At 40.8% G+C, this 22,714-nt stretch overlaps 1 protein-coding gene across 2 annotated transcripts in view; it reads left to right on the forward strand.

The window, feature by feature from the left end:
- Nucleotides 1–7,525: 7,525 nt before the first annotated feature.
- The window catches only part of LOC109884645 (cytoskeleton-associated protein 5), an 85,056-nt gene continuing 69,867 nt past the window's right edge, over nucleotides 7,526–22,714 (forward strand). The window contains exons 1-12 of one of the 2 annotated variants that reach the window (XM_031808027.1): nucleotides 7,526–7,594; nucleotides 7,731–7,754; nucleotides 10,037–10,137; nucleotides 10,335–10,525; nucleotides 10,952–11,158; nucleotides 11,401–11,572; nucleotides 12,445–12,678; nucleotides 18,325–18,438; nucleotides 18,526–18,630; nucleotides 18,775–18,864; nucleotides 19,456–19,620; nucleotides 22,427–22,555. In XM_031808027.1, coding sequence (XP_031663887.1) covers nucleotides 10,081–10,137; nucleotides 10,335–10,525; nucleotides 10,952–11,158; nucleotides 11,401–11,572; nucleotides 12,445–12,678; nucleotides 18,325–18,438; nucleotides 18,526–18,630; nucleotides 18,775–18,864; nucleotides 19,456–19,620; nucleotides 22,427–22,555 — 1,464 coding nt within the window. In that variant the 5' untranslated portion in view covers nucleotides 7,526–7,594; nucleotides 7,731–7,754; nucleotides 10,037–10,080. Of the gene's footprint in view, nucleotides 7,595–7,635; nucleotides 7,755–10,036; nucleotides 10,138–10,334; nucleotides 10,526–10,951; nucleotides 11,159–11,400; nucleotides 11,573–12,444; nucleotides 12,679–18,324; nucleotides 18,439–18,525; nucleotides 18,631–18,774; nucleotides 18,865–19,455; nucleotides 19,621–22,426; nucleotides 22,556–22,714 lie in introns of those variants that run through there. The other variant, XM_020476593.2, reaches the window with a different exon arrangement.

Raw genomic sequence — 22,714 nt, forward strand, 5'->3', positions numbered from 1 at the left:
ACGATTCCTTGAAACATAGGATATTACAGTTTTTGATGTCCTGTTGGTAGGATATTAGTGATCGTACCTCGTCTAATTTATTGTCCAATGATTGCACGTTGGCGAGTAGTATTGACGGTAACGGCAGCTTTCCCACTCGCCTTTTCCAGGTCCTGACCAGTCATCCGGCTCTCTGTCCTCTGTACCTGCGTTGCTTCCTCTTGCAAATAACGGGGATGTCGGCCCTGTGGGGTGTTTGGAGAATTGGAGAATGTCTTGTGCGTCCTCCTTGTTAGCCTTGCAATAACCAAGTGGTGAGACACATAGCCCTGTTTCAGGTATACTCAGATAGGTGTCTGCGTCACATACAGTCAGAAACCACTCACAGAGGCACACACAACTTGCATTTCTATGACCATCGGACCCACCTCAGTGTTCACTATTCATGGAGGAAGACCACAGGACCACAGACATTAGGTTCCTCCCCACCACAAAACCTTTTCTTTCTCTCTGTTAGAGTGGAACGCTTATGAAGTGCTGTGACATGTCAGTACTACAACTTGCTGCAGAGTTTGGAGGAAGAAGGCTACCTTGACCTGTTGAATTCTATCCACCTGTGTGGTATATGTGTTCCTACCTTGTCTGCGGGCAGATCTGCAGCATTTCACAGAGAGTTGGAATAATCACCCTTTAACTTTTTGGGATATGGGGCAGCATTTTCACTTTGGATGAATTGCGTGCCCATAGTGAACAGCCTCCTACTCTGTCCCAGATGCTAATATATGCATAGTATTATTACTATTGGATAGAAAACACTCTGAAGTTTCGAAAACTGTTTGAATTATGTCTTTGAGTATAACAGAACTCATATGGCAGGCAAACTTCCAAACAGGAAGTGGAAATTCTGGGGCTGGTTGATTTTCAACTCATCGCCTATTCACATCCCAGTAAGATATGGATCTGTTCGGACTTCCATGAGATGACAACAGTCAGTAAAACGTGGAATGAAGCCTCTAGTGTGATGTGGGACCGGATGGCAGCCATTTGAGTCAGTGGTCTGGCAGAATGCCAGTTCCTGGTCAGGGGCTAGCAAAAGTAGCTAATTGGACACTAGTAATGGACATTATCGATCAAAGCAATGATTTATTGCAGAACTAGGATTCCTGGCACTGCATTCTGATGAAAGATCAAAGGTAAGGGAATATTTATGATGTAATTTCGTATTTCATGGCGGAGAAATATTGTGTACCTCTGAGTGCCGTCTCAGATAATTGCATGGTATGCTTTTTCCGTAAAGTTTTTAAAAAATCTGACACAGCGGTTGCATTAAGAACAAGTGTATCTTTAATCATATGTAAAGCATGTATCTTTCATTAAAGTTTATGATGAGTATTTCTGTTATATGACTTGGCTCTCTGTAATTACTCCGGATATTTTGGAGGCATTAATGAACCTGGCGCCAATGTAAACCGAGATTTGTGGATATAAATATGCACATTATCGAACAAAACATAAATGTATTGTGTAACATGATGTCCTATGAGTGTCATCAGATGAAGATTATCAAAGGTTAGTGATTAATTTGATCTCTATTTCTGCTTTTGTGACTCTATCTTTGGCTGGGAAAAATGGCTGTGTGTTTTTTTGGATTTGGTGGTGATCTAACATAAATATATGAAGTTGCTTTCGCTGTAGAACATTTTAAAAATCGGACACGATGGGTAGATTAACAAGATGTTTATCGTTAATTTGCTGTATTGGACTTCTTAATGTGTGAAAGTTAAATATTTTGAAAAATATTTTTGAATATCCCGCGCTGCCTTTTCAGCGGAACGTGTGACCTAGACAGGTTATTAAATACAGAGGCGAACCTGACACCTCACCAGCTGTTGCCTTAGCTCTACACAACTGATTCAAATGTTCAGCTCATCATCAAACTTCAAGTGGTATTTATGTATTCATTTGTGATCTGGTAATGTAAAAGTCTAGTAGTGACATTATCTTCTATTGTTTGTCCTCATGTGTCTGTTTTTCAGCATAAAGTTCTCTGTAGCCACCAGGTGAGACTACACACACAGATTCCTGTTGAACACAGTCTCTAACTCTTTTATTTTCTCAATAACAGTCTCTCTCTTTCACTTCATCCCTCTCCTCCTTCTCCCTAAATCCTCTAGGTTATATCAGCTGTGTTGGTGAACCCCTCCCGCATCTGAACTGGCTGACACAGAAGGCACAGCATGGTCATAGGTGAGAGTATTATTAAAGAGATGCTTTGCATTGAAATACAGATAGAGATTGTCATGACTTCCGTCGAAGTTGGCTCCCTTGCCTGTTCGGGCGGTGCTCGGCGGTCGTCGTCGCCGTCCTACTAGCCGCTACCGATCCCTTTTTCGTTTGTCTGTTGGTTTTGTCTTATTAGTTTCACCTGTGTGTATTTTGGTTTAATTAGCTTCCCTATATGTAGTAGGTTGACCTGCCCTTGTTTTGTGCGGGATTGTCTTTTTTGTTACGTGTGTGCATGTTTGGTCGTGGTGTATTTTACTTTTCTTTACACCCTGTGGTTTTGGGTTGTTTAGTATAGTGTCCTGCGCCCTGTATTGTGTTGGGCTTATCATTTTGGTGTGCAAAAGTAAAGCACTTTACGCCGTTACTCTCTCTCTGCGTCTGATTCCTGCACCCACCTAGTCCCGCGTGACAGAGATGTCGTAGTCCCAGAGTTAATGATCCAAGGTCAGTTTTGCATTTCACCTCCTGATGATTATGATGACTGACAATGTTAGAATAAAAAAAAAAAGCTTAATCATGCTCTCTATCAATCTGTCTCTCGTCTGCAGGTATGTTTTGTTGTGAAAGAGGATGCCAGTCCCATCATCGCCACCTCAACTGCTCTTAAGATAACCTTCGGGCCAACTGGAAGCCCAAGGCTGGTTAGGAGACACTGTTAGAGACACTATTTAATTGTGATGAACTGAGCGATTATTAGGGTAGCACTGTAATTCATTAATTGACATTGTCACGCCCTGGCCTTAGTATTTTGTGTTTTCTTTATTTGGTCAGGCCAGGGTGTGACATGGGTTTATTTTGTGGTGTGTTTTTGTATTGGGGTTTTAGTAGGTGTTGGGATTGTGGCTTAGTAGGGTTGTCTAGTAAAGTCTATGGTTGCCTGAGGCGGTTCTCAATCAGAGGCAGGTGATTATCGTTGTCTCTGATTGGGAACCATATTTAGACAGCCATATTCTTTGAGTGTTTCGTGGGTGATTGTTCCTGTCTCTGTGTTTGTTGTTCACCAGATAGGCTGTATAGGTTCACGGTCCGTTTGTTATTTTTGTATTATCGTGTTTATTCGTTAATTAAACATGTATGAAAATTACCACGCTGCATTTTGGTCCGACTCTCCTTCGACGGAAGAAAACCGTAACAGACATGTTGTCTTCCCTGCTCCTCTATTTAGCTCTTTCCTTTTCTGTCTTCTACACCTGTCTCCCCACCTCTTTCTTCCTCTATTTTGAAAAATTGCACACCATATGGGCATTGAAGTAGAGCTTGAACTTGTATTTATAATATATTACAATTATAATATCTATAATGCATGTATTATGTATTTATAACACCTGGATAATGAACTTTCAATAAAGCATCTCACATTCTCCACTGGTTGAAATTAAGTATGTCATTGAAATACACCTAAACCTATTAGAATGGCTGTGCTTTACAAATAGCCCACCCATTTTTACCTACCTCATCCCCATACTGTTTTTATTTTTTTACTTTTCTGCTCTTTTGCACACCAATATCTCTACCTGTACATGACCATCTGATCATTTATCACTCCAGTGTTAATCTGCAAAATTGTAATTATTCACCTACCTCATGCCTTTTGCACACAATGTATATAGACTCCCCTCACACATGTTTCCACCACCACAAGTATATACTCCAATTTAGACACTCCTCATCTCCAATCCTTACATATTTTATGGTCTTACAGGAAGACGATGTAACGGTTCTCTTGTGGTGAAGGAGAGTCGGACCAAAATGCGGCGTGTAGATTGCGATCCATGTTTAATAAACAAACGTAAACCACGAATCAATACAAACACTACAAAACAAAGAACATAACGAAAACCGAAACAGCCCTATCTGGTGCAAACACAGAGACAGGAACAATCACCCACAAACACACAGTGAAACCCAGGCTACCTAAATATGGTTCCCAATCAGAGACAATGACTAACACCTGCCTCTGATTGAGAACCATATCAGGCCAGACATAGAAATAGACAAACTAGATATGAAACATAGAATGCCCACTCAGCTCACACCCTGACCAACCAAAACATAGAAACATACAAAGCAAACTATGGTCAGGGTGTGACAGACGAAGTGATAGAGTAATAAACTGTTCTGTCTTAAGGTGACCTGACCTCAACCACCCTTGATGTCTATTCCAAAGCTCTCCACCCATATCACCTTTTGCACTCCTGTGACTTCCTCCCGTCCACCCAGCACATTCCAAAGCCATCTGTCTCCTACAGATAACTATTAACTTCTGATGTAACAACAATTCTCTATCGTCCCTCAGATACTATAGTATTACTTCTGGTCTATCATGTCTCTAGTATAGCAATGTTCAAAGTTTAACCCAGAATCCAACAGTGGTAATAACTACAGTACATGTACAGTTGAAGTCTGAAGTTTACATACACCTTAGCCAAATACATTTAAACTCAGTTTTTCATAATTCATGACACTTAATCCTAGTAAAAATTCCCTTTCTTAGGTTAGTTAGGATCACCACTTTATTTTAAGAATGTGAAATGTCAGAATAATAGTAGAGAGAATGATTTATTTCAGCTTTTATTTCTTTCATCACATTCCAAGTGGATCAGAGGTTTACATACACTCAATTAGTATTTGGCAACATTGCCTTTCAATTATTTAATTTGGGTCAAATGTTTCGGGTAGCCTTCCACAAGCTTCCCACAATAAGTTGTGTGAATTTTGGCCCATTCCTCCTGACAGAGCTGGTGTAACTGAGTCAGGTTTGTAGGCCTCCTTGCTCTCACACGCTTTTTCAGTTCTGCCCACGCATCTTCCATGGGATTGAGGTCAGGGCTTTGTGATGGCCACTCTAATACCTTGACTTTGTTGTCCTTAAGCCATTTTTCCACAACTTTGGAACTATGCTTGGGGTCATTGTCCATTTAGAAGACCTATTTGCAACCAAGATTTAACTTGGTGACGCTGGGTACCTCTGTGTCCCGCAGTATAAGATCACAACTTTTAAAGGAGGAACCACTGTAGTATTGGGGAAAGTAATGGAATGTGTTGTAGGGGTGTCCATGGAGCTGGAGATCAGCAATGTCCTGTGCGAGAGAGGCAGGTTGAGGTTTCCAGGGTTAGAGTAGTGCATAAGTTGTCATATGCTGAGGCAGTGAAGAAAGTAGAGGAAGATGGGTTAATTAAGGGGGAGGAGTGGTGAGAGTAATAGAGACATACCAGTATAGAGGGATAGGCCAAAAAGTTATATAAGTTGCAGTAAGATTGGATTTTTAGCATTTGTAGCAATAGTTATCAATTGTACTGCAGGGATGGATCGGAAGTCTCAAAAAATTAAGGTTGGGGTGGCAGCTGCAGAGAGGTATTTGGGTGTGCGAGACTTGACATCAGAAGAGTTACAAGGTGATGGCATGAGGGAGAGTAAATACATTTAATAAGTGGAGTAGGGTGATGTTCATTTTATTTTCAATAATTTTGAAATGAGTGAGTGTAGTGTTAGATGATAAGGTATTTATTTTGTACATTTTTATTTTTCAAGCAAAGTATACAGTGGGGAGAACAAGTATTTGATACACTGCTGATTTTGCAGGTTTTCCTACTTACAAAGCCTGTAGAGGTCTGTATTTTTTAAAATCATAGATACACTTCAACTGTGAGAGACGGAATATAAAACAAAAATCCAGAAAATCCCATTGTATGATTTTTAATTAATTAAATTGTATTGTATTGCATGACATAAGTATTTGATCACCTACCAATCAGTAAGAATTTCGGCTCTCACAGACCTGTTAGTTTTTCTTTAAGAAGATGTTCTCCACTCATTACCTGTATTAACTGCACCTGTTTGAAATTGTTACCTGTATAAAAGACACCTGCCCACACACTCAATCAAACAGACTCCAACCTCTCCACAATGGTCAAGACCAGAGAGCTGTGTAAGGACATCAGGGATAAAATTGTAGACCTGCACAAGGCTGGGATGGGCTACAAGACCATAGGCAAGAAGCTTGGTGAGAAGGCAACAACTGTTGGCGCAATTATTAGAAAATGTAAGAAGTTCAAGATGACGGTCAATCACCCTCGCTCTGGGGCTCCATGCAAGATCTCACCTTGTGGGGCATCAATGATCATGAGGAAGGTGAGGGATCAGCCCAGAACTACACGGCAGGACCTGGTCAATGACCTGAAGAGAGCTGGGACCACAGTCTCAAAGAAAACCATTAGTAACACACTACGCCGTCATGGATTAAAATCCTGCAGCGCACGCAAGGTCCCCCTCCTCAAGCCAGCACATGTCCAGGCCCGTCTGAAGTTTGCCAATGACCATCTGGATGATCCAGAGGAGGAATGTGGTCTGATGAGACAAAAATATTGCTTTTTCGTCTAAACTCCACTCGCTGTGTTTGGAGGAAGAAAAAGGATGAGTACAACCCCAAGAACACCATCCCAACCATGAAGCATGGAGGTGGAAACATCATTCTTTGGGGATGCTTTTCTGCAAAGGGGACAGGACGACTGCACCGTATTGAGGGGAGGATGGATGGGGCCATGTATCGTGAGGTCTTGGCCAACAACCTCCTTCCCTCAGTAAGAGCATTGAAGATTGGTCGTGGCTGGCTCTTCCAGCATGACAACGACCCGAAACACACAGCCAGGGCAACTAAGGAGTGGCTCCGTAAAAAGCATTTCAAGGTCCTGGAGTGGCCTAGCCAGTCTACAGACCTGAACCCAATAGAACATCTTTGGAGGGAGCTGAAAGTCCGTATTGCCCAGCGACAGCCCCGAAACCTGAAGGATCTGGAGAAGGTCTGTATGGAGGAGTGGGCCAAAATCCCTGCTGCAGTGTGCAAACCTGGTCAAGAACTACAGGAAACGTATGATCTCTGTAATTGCAAACAAAAGTTTCTGTACCAAATATTAAGTTCTGCTTTTCTGATGTATCAATACTTATGTCATGCAATAAACTTCAAATTAATTACTTAAAAATCATACAATGTGATTTTCTGGATTTTTGTTTTAGATTACGCCTCTCACAGTTGAAGTATACCTATGATAAAAAATTACAGATCTCTACATGCTTTGTAAGTTGGAAAACCTGCAAAATCGGCAGTGTTTCAAATACTTGTTCTCCCCACTGTAAGGGAGTTGTACTCCAGTCTTAGTAGGTGGCGGTAATGCAAGAAATTGGATGCCAACCGCCGTTAAATTTCATAGAAGAAGAAGTACACCGGGCAATAAATAACGTGAGCCAGTGGCACTGACCCGCATAAAAGCGCGTTTAAATCATCCAATAATCGAGCACGTTTCACGTTTGCCATTTCACAACCAATCACGGGTAAGCTTTGTGAAACTGACATTTTCAAATGAGAATTTGTCTGCACTGTGGTGGGTGTTCAGGCAGGGTAGCTGTCGTGCAGAAAAATAATACTTTTTTTTTCTCCCCCATTGCCTTTCATTTCGCAAACGATTAGCTACATATTGCAGAGACGAGTGAGGTAAGATTGGCATTGCTTGAATTAACGTCTCTAGTTTTAGGTTTGTGTTTCATTATGCATTTTACTAGCCTGGTAAAGTCGAGCGGATAGTTTACGTTAGCGAACAGAAGCTAGGTTATAAGACTACAGTGGCTGTGAAGTGTAATGTTACAATACACAACTTGCGAGCTAGCACTACTGCTGCCTAACGTTAGTAGGTTACCTAAGTTAATTAACCTTACGTTAGATATGTAACTAATTAACAGCAGCACAGTTACCGTTGACTAAAGTTCTTTACGCCGGTGTTGTGCCGAAAATCTCCCCCCACCCTTTCGCGTTCTTCATTGCTGGGATTTGCTTGTTAGTTGAGATTTCTGCTGTTCACTCCGTTGTCCGTTTAGCCTACATTTCAATTATCTTAGAAAGCGTTTTTGTCGGTTTGGCCAATTGTTTCAAGTGTATGTGGCGGTTCTAGCTTGTCTGGTCCCCTCCTCGAAATCGGGTGCGCCCCGTGCCCCTGCCGCCCGTACCTAAATCCAACACTGATTTTTGTATTAATCTATAAATAAATCTCTCTGCCAACATTCGTAATCAATTTCTTATTCGACTAGTATTTTTGAAAGTTTAAGGATAAAAATTCAGCTATAGTAGTTCTGAAATGTGTATTGCATGCCAACATTTTACTCCCTCTGTTTTAATATAAAACACATTAATTATTAATTTCGGTTGCCTATCCTGACGAAGATTGTTCTATAGAAAGTGTTTGACTGTGTGCCAGGAAATGGGAGGGGGGATAATTCTGGCAAGGGGGGGGGGATTTTCGGCACAACACCAAGGTCCTCTACTCTGACAATTATTCCATTGATGAATTACTAGATACGACCTCTGTTTACTCTTATCTAGTCAGCATTGTAAATTAGGCTATTTTTATTAAGCAGGGCAAACCCGTTGGCAGTTTTTAGCAGGGCAAACCGGTTTTGGTGTTTATTTTGCTATCAAAATTAATCAATCGCAGCACGTCTTGTAATCTCTTTTTGCCTGATCAAGTACAATGCCATTGGAAATTACTCTGAACATGCATTGCATTTGGAAAATTTACAGACTCCTTGACTTTTTCAAAATGTTTACTTTACAGTCTTATCCTAAAATTGATTAAATTGTTTCCGCACTTCAATCTAAACACACTATCCCATAATGACAAAGCAAAAACAGGTTCAGAAAATTTTGCAAATGTACTAAACTATTTTAAATGTAAATATTTAGACCCTTTACTCAATACTTTGTTAGTACATTTGACAGCAACTACAGCCTCAAGTTTTCTTGGGTATAACACTACATTCTTGGCACACCTGTATTTGGGCAGTTTCTCCCATTCTTCTCTGCAGATACTTTCAACCTCTGTCAGGTTGGATGTGGAGCTTCGCTGCAAAACTAGTTTTCAGATCTCTCCAGAGATGTTTGATCAGGTTCAAGTCTGGTCTCTGGCTGGGCCACTCAAGAACATTATGAGACTTGTCCCGAAGCCAAGACAATGCAGGAGTGGCTGCGTTCTTAGGGTCATTGTCCTGTTAAAAGGTGAACCTTTGCCCCAGTCTGAGAACCTGCGCCAGAGCACTCAGGACTTCATAAGGATCTCTTTACTTCGCTCCATTAATCTTTGCCTCTATCCTGACTAGTCTCCTAGTCCCTGTTGCAGAAAAGGATGCATTACAATTTCTCTCATTCACTTTTGCTTGTAAATGTCCACACTCACTGAAAATTACTTTCGGTAGCTTATAACTGCATGTATTATGAGCTGGGTTTGCCGGTATTTACATTTATCTAAGCTTGTTAACATTTAGCTAAGTGTGTGATTTTATTATTTTCACTTTTTTTTTTTGCATTATGGTAATAAAAGGCCGTATGGGCTTTTCCTTAGTGCCGCTTGTGTGATATGCTGGTAATACTGTAAATCCTGGGATGCGAGAAGGATGGTATGACAATGTGAAAATCTGCATACCACCCAAGCCTACATTCAACATTAATATACAATGGCATTGTACTTAATCAGGTAACTGCTGAATGTCTCCAAAAATGTGATTTGACTTTGATATACCAGAAATCATCAAAACGGGTTTGCCCTGCCTACAACTGTTGGCCAGTGTTCGAATCTGGTTTGTTTTTGTCAAACAACAAAATGCATGCAAACTAGTCTGATACGTTTTCATACTAGCTATGTCAGAGAAATTCACTATTCTAGCTAAGACCGTTACAATTATTTTTGTTGCAATGAATATGTGCAAGTGTTTTCTCCTTTCCAACAGTATCAACTAGGTTATCATTTTGAAGTGAATCCACACAAATCATCATGGGAGACGACAGTGACTGGATGAAGTTACCAGTTGATCAGAAATGTGAACACAAGGTGACTCATCAGTTATTCTTCGGCATCTTCTGCTCCTTTATGGTCCCTTTTGTGATACAGGTTGAAGGTTGGATTTCAGTTGGTTGTGGGTAATGCACCATAAAAGCAAATTCAAAACATTAGCTCGGCTTTATAGCTAACGTTACTGTAGCACTGTTCCACTTTTAACCCCTTATTGTCCCTCCTTGCTGTCCCAGGTATGGAAGGCCAGGCTGAATGGGTATGAAGAGGCCCTGAAGCTCTTCCAGAGGTTTGATGATACGAGTCCAGAATGGGCCAAGTACCAGGGAATCATCAAGAAGTTTGTGACGGACTCAAACTCAGTGGCCCAGCTCAAAGGACTGGAGGCTGTTCTGGCTTATGTAGAGAACGCACACGTGGCTTCTAGGTAAGGGGATGAAAAAACACGAAATATTGTGTAGGACTAGATTATTATGAATTAATCATACAGAAATATCACTTGAAACATCTCCAAAGCAATGGTGTATGGTGTGGGAAGCGCTGACTCGCTGCCTTTTTCTATTATCAAGACAATCTGCTGGTTACTAACTGGTTTATCTGTCGACTAGAACTCATGACAAGAGGCTTCATGCATAGCCTTTATTTTTTACCCATAAGATTAAGAGTAAAATGCCCCTTCTTGGGACCAATATTCTACTCAGATGTTTTGTGGGTACGGCCCAGGGAGTTTTTCCTGACCAACTATGGCTATGTCCTGGATTATTTCCTTCTGGTCAGGTAGAACTCCTGTATCCTAGTTCTTGCAAAATAGATTGACTATTTTTGTTTTAACCTATATATTGTTGCTCTACAGGACTGTGGGTGAGGTGTTGTCAGGTGTGGTGTGTAAGGTATTCAACCAGCCTAAGGCGCGGGCCAAAGAGCTGGCCTCAGACATCTGCCTCATGTACATAGAGATTGAGAAAGCCGACATTGTACAGGAGGAGCTCATCAAAGGATTAGAGAACAAGAACCCTAAAGTAGTCGTCGCTTGTGTGGAGACCATACGCAGGGCACTCTGGTGAGACACAGCACTGGAGCAGTAGAGAAGGAATGTGTTCTTATCCTGGATAAGCACTAAATACTGGTACTTTTAAATACTGGTGATTGAGGAGACTTGACATTTTGGATCTTTTACCAAAACTACACACGCCCAATTTTGGGATTAAGTCATGCTCATGTTTTGCATGTACCACCTGCTTTGATTAAATGTAACGCAAAACAACAATGAAACTTCATTAATGTGCTTGTTTCCTTCCTTAGTGAATTTGGATCTAAGACTGTGACCCTAAAGCCCATAATTAAAGTGTTGCCAAAGCTCTTTGAGTCCAGAGAAAAGGCAGTCCGACATGAGGCCAAACTGCTGGCTGTGGAGGTCTACAGGTGGATCAGGGACTCACTACGACCTCCTCTTCAAAACATCAACTCTGTACAGGTGAAGGTTAAGGTTTGATCCAAACATGGTATTTCATCATTACCTGAATGTGAAGAACGGCTCAGCGTTTTTGCTGTGCATTGGAAAGTCTTCCACGAAGATGTCTTTGAACAGTGTTTTGGACAGAATCTCCCAGGACATTTTTGCTATAGGACAGGGATTTCCAAACTCAGCCCTGGGGAACCTCCTTGGGTGCATGTAATGTTTTTTTGCCCTAGCACTACACAGCTAATTCCAATAATCAAAGCCTGTTTGAGAGTTGGTTATTTGAATCCGCTGTGTAGTGCTAGGGCAAAAAAATAAATGTGCACTGGGGGGGGGGGGGGGGCAGGTTGCTAAAATGCTGCTGTGTATATGTATGTAACCTGACCAAATTCACATAGAAATGTAGTTATAGATCTGCCATTCTCATTGAAAGCAAGTCTAAGAAACGGTAGATCTGTTCTGTGCACTTTCTGTTTCCCGTTCTTAAGTATAGTTTTTGATTCATACTTTCGATATTTTATACCAGCTGAAAATACAATATTTTTGATTATAGAAAAGAGATTTCACAGCTGTTTAGATGGTACAATGATTCTCTACATAATGACTGCTTGTTTTGTCACAAACTGAAATTAGGCGAACTTAGTATTTTAGCAACCAGGAAATAGCGGTGTGATTGATGCGTATTGCACTTTTTTTTTTTAAATTACTTTTTGTCTTGGTTACTCACTATGTTGGGGAATTGACTGTGCAAGGCCCTTTTGCTTTTGACAAACTTGATAATTCTTGTGGGTGGTGTCTTTATATAAGAGCCCATTTTTTGTAAACAAGCATACACCACAATGCATGTGTATATGTAAGCCTATGTCTCTCTCCCCGCATGTCCCCAGTTGAAGGAGCTGGAGGAGGAGTGGGTGAAGGTGCCGTCGTCGGCCCCCAGACAAAGTCGTTTCCTACGCTCCCAGCAGGACCTGAGGACCAAGTTTGCGGAACAGCAGGCCGTGGCAGGGTCCGACGGAGACTGTGAGGACGTAGCAGACTCTGCTCCTCAGGTGGACCCCTATGAGCTTCAGGACCCAGTGGAGATACTCTCCAAACTGCCCAAGGACTTCTACGTGAAGATTGTAAGCACACACCTTACTGAGCATGGCCGTTAGTTGTGCGGTATCCAGATTCTCATATCGTCCTTCTCATCCTGGCATTTACGGTATTATCGGTTTAGTACACATGGGTGCACCAATGCACACTAGAATATACACAGCAAAGTAATTTGCTAATACAACACCTTCAAGTAAGCATTTTACATCACATCCAGCAGGTAAGAGATTTGAGGCTGCTATTTTCCATCTTTCATGAGTGCTAGGACTGGCTTTATTCATACGGCAGTGGATAACTTCGACATAATTACCTCCTGAAGGTATGCTAGCCATTTACTTATATGAAGGTCATGTGGTGGCAACCAGTGCTGAACAAGTTTTTATTTATTCATTTTTTGGCAGCAGTCAACCCAGCCAGCCAAACTTTTCGCTCTTTCTCATTCGGCTGCATACCTGTATAATCGTTATGCAACAGCATAATTGGTTCTAGTGGTACAGTCATGTCAGAGAATATACAACACTTTCCTCCAACTCATAATCCTCAGGACAATCCCATAGCATATGTTTGTATATGTCAAGTGAATTGAGGATACATGGGTCACAGTATGGGCTTTATGCCTGTTTTGCATTAAATTATTTTGCTTATTAAAAAATAATGGATAGATCTCTTTTAGGCTAAGGCTCTAACATAACAATGTGGATAAAGTCAAGCGGTCTGAATACTTTCTGAAGGCTGTGTGTGTATATAGCAGAATGTCCTCTGCATATACAGTGGTTCTTACTTTAGAAGTTTAGACTTTATGCCACAACCATTTTTGGTAGATGGTGGCAGATTGTGGTAAATTCTGTCATTGCACCACACTATCACAAGGGGGAGTTAGAACGCTGATCTATCGGTAGTCTAAACTGGCACAAATGAACTGTCTTGTGTTTTCAGTCAGAGTTCCTCTTCTCTGGCACTAATATCCTGAGAGTACAATGGGGGCGTTACACTTGACACGGAATGACAGTCCAGCGAGGATTTGTCAGCATAGAACTGTGACTCATTTATAGGGATATGATACGAGAGGAACATTTTAATCAGTATAGGAGAAGCAATTATATTCTGATGTTGTGTTAAAGGCTTTAGCAATAAAATGAATAATTTTGGGGATACATAGGGAATGGACTTGAGTGAATGCCATTCGTAGAATCCATCGCAACAGGGTTAGCATAACACACAAACCATATCGATAAAATTATTTCCCAAACCAAATTTCTCCAAGTCCACAAGTACTGCCTGTCAAAAGCCTTCTCGGCTTCTAGAGAGCACACTGTCCTGCTGTTTTGTTTTAATGTATTGCATGCATTAATCAACTGACATTGTCAACTGCAAGGTGGCGTTTCATACATCCTGACTGTTCCATTTGAATCAACTTATCCAAACACTTTTCCATCTGTAAAGCCAATACAAGATATCGGATGATAATTTGCACAATCTTTGATCTTTCCCTTTCTTTGGCAGTAGAGGGCTCCCGAGTGGCGCAGCGGTGTTAGACTATGCATCTCAGTGCAAGAGGTTTGAATCCAGGCCGTATCAGAGCCGTCTGGTTGGGAGTCCCATAGGGCGACGCACAGACAATACAGACAAATCAAGATTATGTAAAAACTGCTTGCATTTGTCTAGCTCCAACTGGATAGAAGATTTATATAACTCCTTTTAAAAACACTGAAATGTTGCATTAATTTCCTGTGGAACAGAAAGTAAGCCTTTTGACAGGGATTGAATAGTCTATAGAAGTACAAGATTCACTTTGTTTAAATTAAGGCTAGAAGCCTGCTTGGCTTGCTCCCATTTAAAATAATAGTTCTACCTCTATGCATGAGCTCAGCTCTCCTCTTTTTAAATCATTCAGTTCGTTTAACCACCTTCAAATCATTGACATTATTTGCATAATTCCTTTTCAGGATCTTTTCAAGTGATTCATTTTTTTTCTCCAATAACTTGATTCTGTGATTCCTGGCTTTGAGGTGAGATGCCAAATATTATGTAGTCTCTGATAAACCCTTTAGTTAGCCATCCATGTAAACCTTGGGTACTCAACCGAGTCCTTGATTATAATTTTTTAAAGAATTAAACAATTTTGGCTTGAAATTCAGCCACAAACTATTCGTTTTGAGGAAGGGTTGTATTAAAACGCAAATGTTTTATTCACAAAGCTCACATCCACTTGGGTAACTAGGGGATTATGATCTGAAAGAGTCACAGGAAATATTTCTATTGGCGTGACGCACATACTTAGAGTACGCTTGAATAGAAAACTATCAATTCAACAGTATGATTTTGTGATATGCAGGAAAAACATGCCCGCATTCTAAACTCGCCACTCATCAGCAATATTGAGATGTTCCGTCATTGCGTTCAACGCTAATGATGCTGATTGTTGGGCATGTGAAAACGTTTGCGTGGATCTATCAAGCTTGAGATTGAAAACTGCATTCATATCTGCCCTTATGACCAATTCGCACTCAGTGTTAACAATTCTTTGGTAAGCCCAGGGAAAAAGCTGTCCTCAAACAGCAGGTGCATAGATACACATGTTACTTTCTTGTCCTATATAGACATGCAAATGTAAGCTAAGCGGCCTGAAGTGTCCTTGTCAGTCTTTTTGTTAACTAAAGTTAAATTCCTTTTAATAAAAATAACTGCGCCTTTGGACTTAGAGGCTCCACTAGTTGAAGCAGCAACTTACACACCTTATCCTGTAAGTGAGTGGTATCTTCTGCTCACAAATGACATTCCTGGGTAAAGGCATTAAGTCTAAACATTTAGTTATCTTAGTTTCACATTCAAACCAGACATTCAGGCATACGAGACAGCTTAACCATTGTCAAAAACAAACCTGACAATTACAGGTTGAACTAAGTGGTTCAGATTTGCCTTCGATAAGCAGTGACCTGTAACCGAGAAGTACCCACCCGCCTCCAAACACCCTCTCTGTTTCTGAGAAATATAACATCCACATAATGTAGGTCTCCAGAACTCGGGCCTAAATCAAAGGCCATATAACAAAGTGAAATTACACTTGTGAAGCTGTGCAGCCAAACTTGAAAACCAAAAACTGGCTAGTGGTTTAGGGAAATGGATACACAATGAGGTGATAAACACTAATCACCCCAAAAGCTAGCAACATCAACCCCCTACTAATCACGGTCCAACTTCAACATGCCTCCATTTCAGTGTCGTTAAAACATTAGGTTGCCCGATTTGCTACAAATCCATCAGTTCAAACAGTGAACCATATTTTTTTCTTAAATCCGGTACTAAATTATGAAATCCAATAATCAACCGGTTGAAAAAGCCTCCAGCTCCGCCAGTGAGCTAATATTAAGCCTTATCTCCAACCGTGAAAGAAAGCGTCCCACAATGTTTTGGGGTGCTGGTACTAGAAGTTATTGTCCAAAACAAAAGTTGTGCCGTCAAATAAACAGTTGCTCCCGTTTCATGGGGGGTGTAGACCTGTCGCTGGGCAGACTTTTCTGAAATTCCTGCCCCTCTTGCCGAGATGGAGAGCTGCTCACTGTTGAAAGTAAGTCACAGGGTGGCGGGATAGATCAGAAAAGAGGGTTTGCCCTACAACGTATGTTTCTCCTGGCATTTTGGATGGGGGCATTCTTTCTTGCTTCACTCGCTCCTTGTAGAATAGCCTTGGTGTCTGAACCTTGAAGACCATGGTCTGGGGTTTGTCCTTTGCATTTTGGTTGCTGATCCTGTGGGCCATTTCCATTTGGATCGAAGTAGTACAAAATGATGGAATCCATTTGGGAAGGATTTCTTGCGGGAAAGCAATTGCATCACCTCCCTCCCGGTCTGTAGCAATCCCTGTGACCATCACGTTATTATGTCTGTCTTGATCCTCAAGCGATGTCATTTTGTACCGCATCTTCTCAAGTTCCAAAGTGCAGAGGTTCACATCCCTTTTTAAGCCCCTTGCCTCGGGCTGAATGTGTTTCACCTTTTCTATTAGCGCTCAAACTGATCCCATGTGGGTGTCTAACTTTTCTTGCAAGGTAGCAACTTGTTCCCTCACTCCTTGAATTGCTGCACATGTACCCACCGCCTCCATCTGGTCTTGTTCAGCTAAAGCTAGCATCAGTGGGAACTTCATTTTGTTGTGAAAACCCATGTTTCTTGACCCTAGACTTTTCCACTGACATTTAAACTAGAAAGTATAAGAAGTTGAAGTAACCCTGAATTAAATGAGGACTTGTCGGCAGGAGCCTCAGTCTTTTGACCTTTGCGTTTGTAGGTCATGTGAGCTGGTGTACACGCTGTTTGTGGAGTCTTGAGTTGCTAGGGCAACGGGCCTGCTTGCTCTGATCGTAGAAGATGGCGGAGGAGCTGATGGGCTGACAGGCAAAAAAAAAAGGTGCAGAACTCATCCAAAGGGCTTTGACCTCTCAAACACGGCAGAAAGCCAACGCAATATGATGCCCCATCTTATTAATTCAGCCACTTCGATAACTACCAAGTCAAACTTAGGTTGTTGTTCTGCTTATCGCGCAGGGAAATGTTTTAACTTATCTTGCTGCGTTTTGTAAACTCAGATCTAAAATGCTTCATGTAATTTGTGCTTGGCATCAGAATAATTTTGTGCTTGTTGCACTTTTCCACTCGAATAAGTATTTTTGGTGTAGCCAGTCTACTTTTCTCTGGTAAATGTTAAATTAACTTTAAGAAAAACATTAGGAAATGTAGCTGACTACATTCTTTCTATGATAAACCGATATGATGGCGACGCATTGTTTTTGAAAAAAGACCTTGTGTGCTCATTTGACATGTCTGCCGGCCAAATAGTTGTACTTCCGTTGTCATCTGATGAAAATTCAGCTATTTTTCTGCCTAATGTGTTGTGCTAATATATTTTCTGTGAAGGGGAAATTGTAGTTGCATGTCCCTGATCACTATTGATGCAAAAAAGCACTTGGCTTTCAATGTAAAATGTGACCCCTGGTTGATACATAGCTGGACTCACCTGCTCCTGCTTTCTCCCATTGTGCTATTTACAAACACACGTGATTGTAAGCTTCGTAATGTGACTGGTGAAGTGAACGCAATCTGCTTAATTTAACATATTGCAAAATTTAACTGCAGGTATTTAAAGTAGGTACAAAATATTACTTTTTAGTTCTCTTCAAATAGTTTTGACTGTTGGAAAAACCATCCCGTGGCTATTTTACCAAATATTCCCAAGCCTCAATGGTCGTGTCCGGATTCCCATACTTGTGCCCTAAATAGTAGGGCAAAATGTTTGCCAGGATGTTGTACGCATTTTGTCATTTCATCTATTATGAATTCACGCCATGCTCTTGAGGAACCAAATCTTTTCACAACCGCTGATAATCCGATAAAAGGACGGACTGTATCAATATGAATGACTAGCGGGACACGCAATAGCGCATTTAGTTGACACATTTGCAGTATGGGTGAGCCTAGTATGTTATTTGTTGCATACTGCATAAATGTTTACTAAACAGTACATTGTAAATAATGTAGTAGCGAGACAGATTTTGGTCTTTTATAATCAAATCTTACCTGCGCAAAGCTTACACAAACTAAAGCTGTGGAGCTGATACTCAATTTGTCATTGTTGTGTATTGGGCCTGTGACTGAGTCTCCCTCTGTCACTGTAGGAGGCAAAGAAATGGCAGGAGAGGAAAGAGGCCCTGGAGGCCTTGGCGATGCTGGCTAAAAACCCCAAACTGGATAATGGCGACTATGGCGATGTGGTTCGAGCACTCAAAAGGGTAGGCAACTCTGAGTGAGTGAAGTTGCAGTATGTATACAGTGCACTGACTACCCACTTAAACTCTCAATTGTTTGTCTATTTGTAGGTCATTGGTAAAGACACCAATGTCATTCTGGTGTCGCTCGCTGCAAAATGCCTGGCTGGATTGGCCTTCGGACTCAGGAAGAACTTTGGGACGTATGCAGGCAATGTAAGTTCTCCCTTTTAGACAGTTACTGAGAAACTAGAGATGCTTAAGATATTGCTTTACTGTGTAAGACTCTTCACCGGAAACAGTTTGCTGATCTCCAATTTTGACTGATTTGGTTATTTTAAAATGTTTATTTTCCTCAAGGTGGTGCCAACTATTTTGGACAAATTTAAGGAGAAGAAACCTGCTGTGGTCCAGTCCCTGCAAGAGGCCATTGACGCAGTCTTCCTGACGGTGAGTAGGCAGATTATTCCAACTGATTATCCTTTTGGTTCATAGCTTACTATGCACTTTAAATCGGTCAATGCTGTGTGAGCCTGTGTTATTGAAGGATCTGCACCAGTATCTCTTGGGCCATAGATCTCAACACAAAGTATAGTTGACTGTTAATGTGAAATCTGTTTATGTAGCTGGTCTCTCCGGTCCTTTGTGTAGGCCTGCTAATCAACAGTAATTGTTTTCTTTCTATAGTTGTCATTTGAGAAGCAGATGTATGCTTGTCTAGATGGTCAATGCATGTGATTCTCTGTGGGCATGCACACCTATTACATCATTTCCTTCACTTAGAATTTACTCTAACTTTTTAATGTGGATCGATGTTTAATTAGTCAAATGTAATTAAGACTCCATTAGAGGAGCAAATCCCACCTTGATATATGTTAATTGGTAAGAGTTAAGCTATTTTCTTTTTGCATGGGTCTGAAGTTTCCAAGATAACAGACAAGCCAGCATATCTTTCATATCACTTTCCCCACAAATTGTTGAAGGGTAAAACAAAAAAAGTGAAATAGAAAAACAGGGTAATGGTCTGATTGTTCTCTTCAGACCACTCTCCAGAACCTGAGCGAGGACATGCTGGCTGTGATGGACAACAAGAACCCGTCCATCAAGCAGCAGGCCTCTCTGTTCCTGACCAGGAGTATCTGTCTTTCTACCCCTTCCACCCTGCCCAAGAGCCTGCTCAAACCCCTCTGTGCTGCCCTGCTCAAGGTTGGTCTCACCCATCCTGTAGGTCTCTAACTGTACATGTCCACTGGGGGAAAATATTATGTGAACATGCAATGTTCAGAGTTAAACTTCACAAATGTTCACAAAATTAAGGTTATTGGTTGGTCGGGTGAAGTATTATACACCCCCAACATAGGGCTGGGCAATATGGCCAAAATATAATATATATTTTATGTTTTTGAATAATACAAGTTCTAATTTTGTTTTGAGGAGTTCGTGACCCTGGGGTGGCAACACATGCATTCAATGGTCTTTCTCCATTCTGATTGATTTTATACTGTTTAATTCTACTTCAACCCAAAATAATTTATCAATTCCTACACTCATTTGAGAATTTCCACACTGCTATGTAGGGCTGCATGATATGGGTGAACAATCTAGGCCTTATTTTTAGCCAAACACTTCGGTGAACTGTTGGAATCATGGAAATAGAATGATTATTCTATAGTTAGAACATAGTATTGCGGACTTTGAATACAGTGTTTTGACATGTCAATGAAAAATGCCAGGGAGAAGTTATTGTAACGTTACAAACCTGTTTCCTAGGGGATCCTGTAATCTTTGGCTACATTCAATGTTTTCTCTTAGCTACTTCATGTAGCTCATATATTCATGCTTTGCCTAGTCCTCTTTGATTTGAGAAGATACTCTTGCACAAACATGCAGATTTAGGTCTACAGCATCGCTGAAGTTTAAAGCCTGTATAGCTAATAACAATTGCTCTGACTCAGCTAGCTAATAAACGTACTAACTAGCAATTAGCATTAGCGGCTCACACAATTTAGGTCAAACTTGCTAAGAAAAGACGAACTAATAGTGTAATTACTGACCGCTAGTGCATTTATATTAAGAAGAAATGTGAAACGCATTGTCAACAATGTTGCATGTTCTGCATTGACCATGCACACTGAACGCAAGTGTCATGTTTGCGGAACAACAAATGCACTCCTTGAGGGGTGGGGCTAGGTCTGTGTGGAAAGCGGCATGTTTAGAGTGAGCGGAGCGAGATGACTCTAGGAGCGATGTAAACTATAAAAAGGGACGGTACACACATATACCATTAAACAAACAAACATTTAAATACCGTTATGGAAGGTAATAGACCCCATGATTTTTTTTCGCCGCCGATACCGATTATTTGAGGACCAAAAAAGCCGATACCGATTACTCGGTCGATTTAATAAAATAATAATTATAAAAAATATTTTTAAATCGACCAAGTAAATATATTTTTTTACATTTTATTTATCTGTAATGGTGACAGTTACAACAATACTGAATGAACACTTATTTTAACCTAATATAATACATCAATAAAATCTATTTAGCCTCAAATAAATAATGAAATAAATTTTGTTTAAATAATGCAGAAAAGTGTTGGAGAAAAGTGCAATATGTGCCATGTAAGAAAGCTAACATTTCAGTTCCTTGCTCAGAACATATTCAATATTCACAGGTAAGAAGTTTTAGGTTGTAGGAATTACAGGACTATTTCTCTCTATACCATTTGTATTTCATTAACCTTTGCCTATTGGATGTTCTTGTAGGCACTTTAGTATTGCCAGTGTAACAGTATAGCTTCCGTCCCTCTCCTCGCTCCCACCTCTGCTCGAACCAGAAACACATCGACAACAGCCACCCTCGAAGCAGCGTTACCCATGCAGAGCAAGGGAAACAACCACTCCAAATCTCAGAGCGAGTGACGTCACCGATTGAAATGCTATTAGTGTGCACCCCGCTAACTAGCTAACCATTTCACATTGGTTGCACGAGCCTAATCTCGGGAGTAGATAGGCTTGAAGTCATAAACAGCGCAATGCTTGACGCACAACGAAGAGCTGCTGGCAAAATGCACGAAAGTGCTGTTTGAATGAATGCTTACGAGCTTGCTCCTGCCTACCACCGCTCAGACAGACTGCTCTATCAAATCATAGACTTAGTTATAGCATAATAACACACAGAAATATGAGCCTTGGGTCAAGAAATTCTGGGAAATTAAGTGGCCCAAACTGTTACATATACACTGACTCTGCGTGCAATGAACGCAAGAGAAGTGACACAATTTCACTTGGTTAATATTGCCTGCTAACCTGGATTTCTTTTAGCTAAATATGCAGGTTTAAAAATATGTACTTGTGTATTGATTTTAAGAAAGGCATTGATGTTTATGGTTAGGTACACATTGGAACAACGACAGTTTTCAAATACGCACCGTAGTAAGAGCTAGTAATAGTAATATCATCATCCATGTGTAGTTAACTAGTGATTATGATTGTTTTTTATAAGATAAGTTCAATGCTAGCTAGCAACTTACCGTGGCTTCTTACTGCATTCGCGTAACAGGCAGTCTCCTCGTTGAGTTAAAGGAGAGGCAGGTGGTTAGAGCGTTGGACTAGTTAACTGTAAGGTTGCAAGATTGAATCCCCAAGCTGACAAGGTAAAAATCTGTCATTCTGCCCCTGAACGAGGCAGTTGAACCACCGTTCCTAGGCCGTCATAGAAAATAAGAATGTTTTAACTGACTTGCCTAGTTAAATAAAGATTAAATAAAGGTGTTCATTTAAAAAAAAAAAAAAAGCCTAATCTGTGTCCAAAAATACAGATTTCTGATTGTTACAACTTGAAATCGGCCCTAATTAATCGACCTCTAGTTTTAAACCCAATTCCGGTATATTGTAAAATACGGTGTACTGCCCAGCCCTAACCCCACACTTATTTCTATAAATCCCCATTTGAATATGGCTCTGTCTTGATGTTTGACATATTGTGGGTTGTTTCTTCATGGCAGCAAGTGAATGACCCTGCTCCAGAGGTGAGAGATGCTGCGATCATGGCTCTAGGCACGGCCATGAAGGTGGCGGGAGAGAAAGCGGTTAACCCCTTCCTAGCAGACCTCGACAAACTCAAGGTTGACAAGGTGAGGTGTGTGTACATGCGTACAGTTGAAGTCTGAAGTTTACGTACACCTTAGCCAAATACATTTATACTCAGTTTTTCACAATTCCTGACATTTAATCCATGTAAAAATACCCTGTTTTAGGCCAGGATCACCACTTTATTTTAAGAATGTAAAATG

This window comes from Oncorhynchus kisutch, linkage group LG3 (assembly GCF_002021735.2).
Source record: "Oncorhynchus kisutch isolate 150728-3 linkage group LG3, Okis_V2, whole genome shotgun sequence".
Lineage (NCBI taxonomy): Eukaryota > Metazoa > Chordata > Actinopteri > Salmoniformes > Salmonidae > Oncorhynchus > Oncorhynchus kisutch.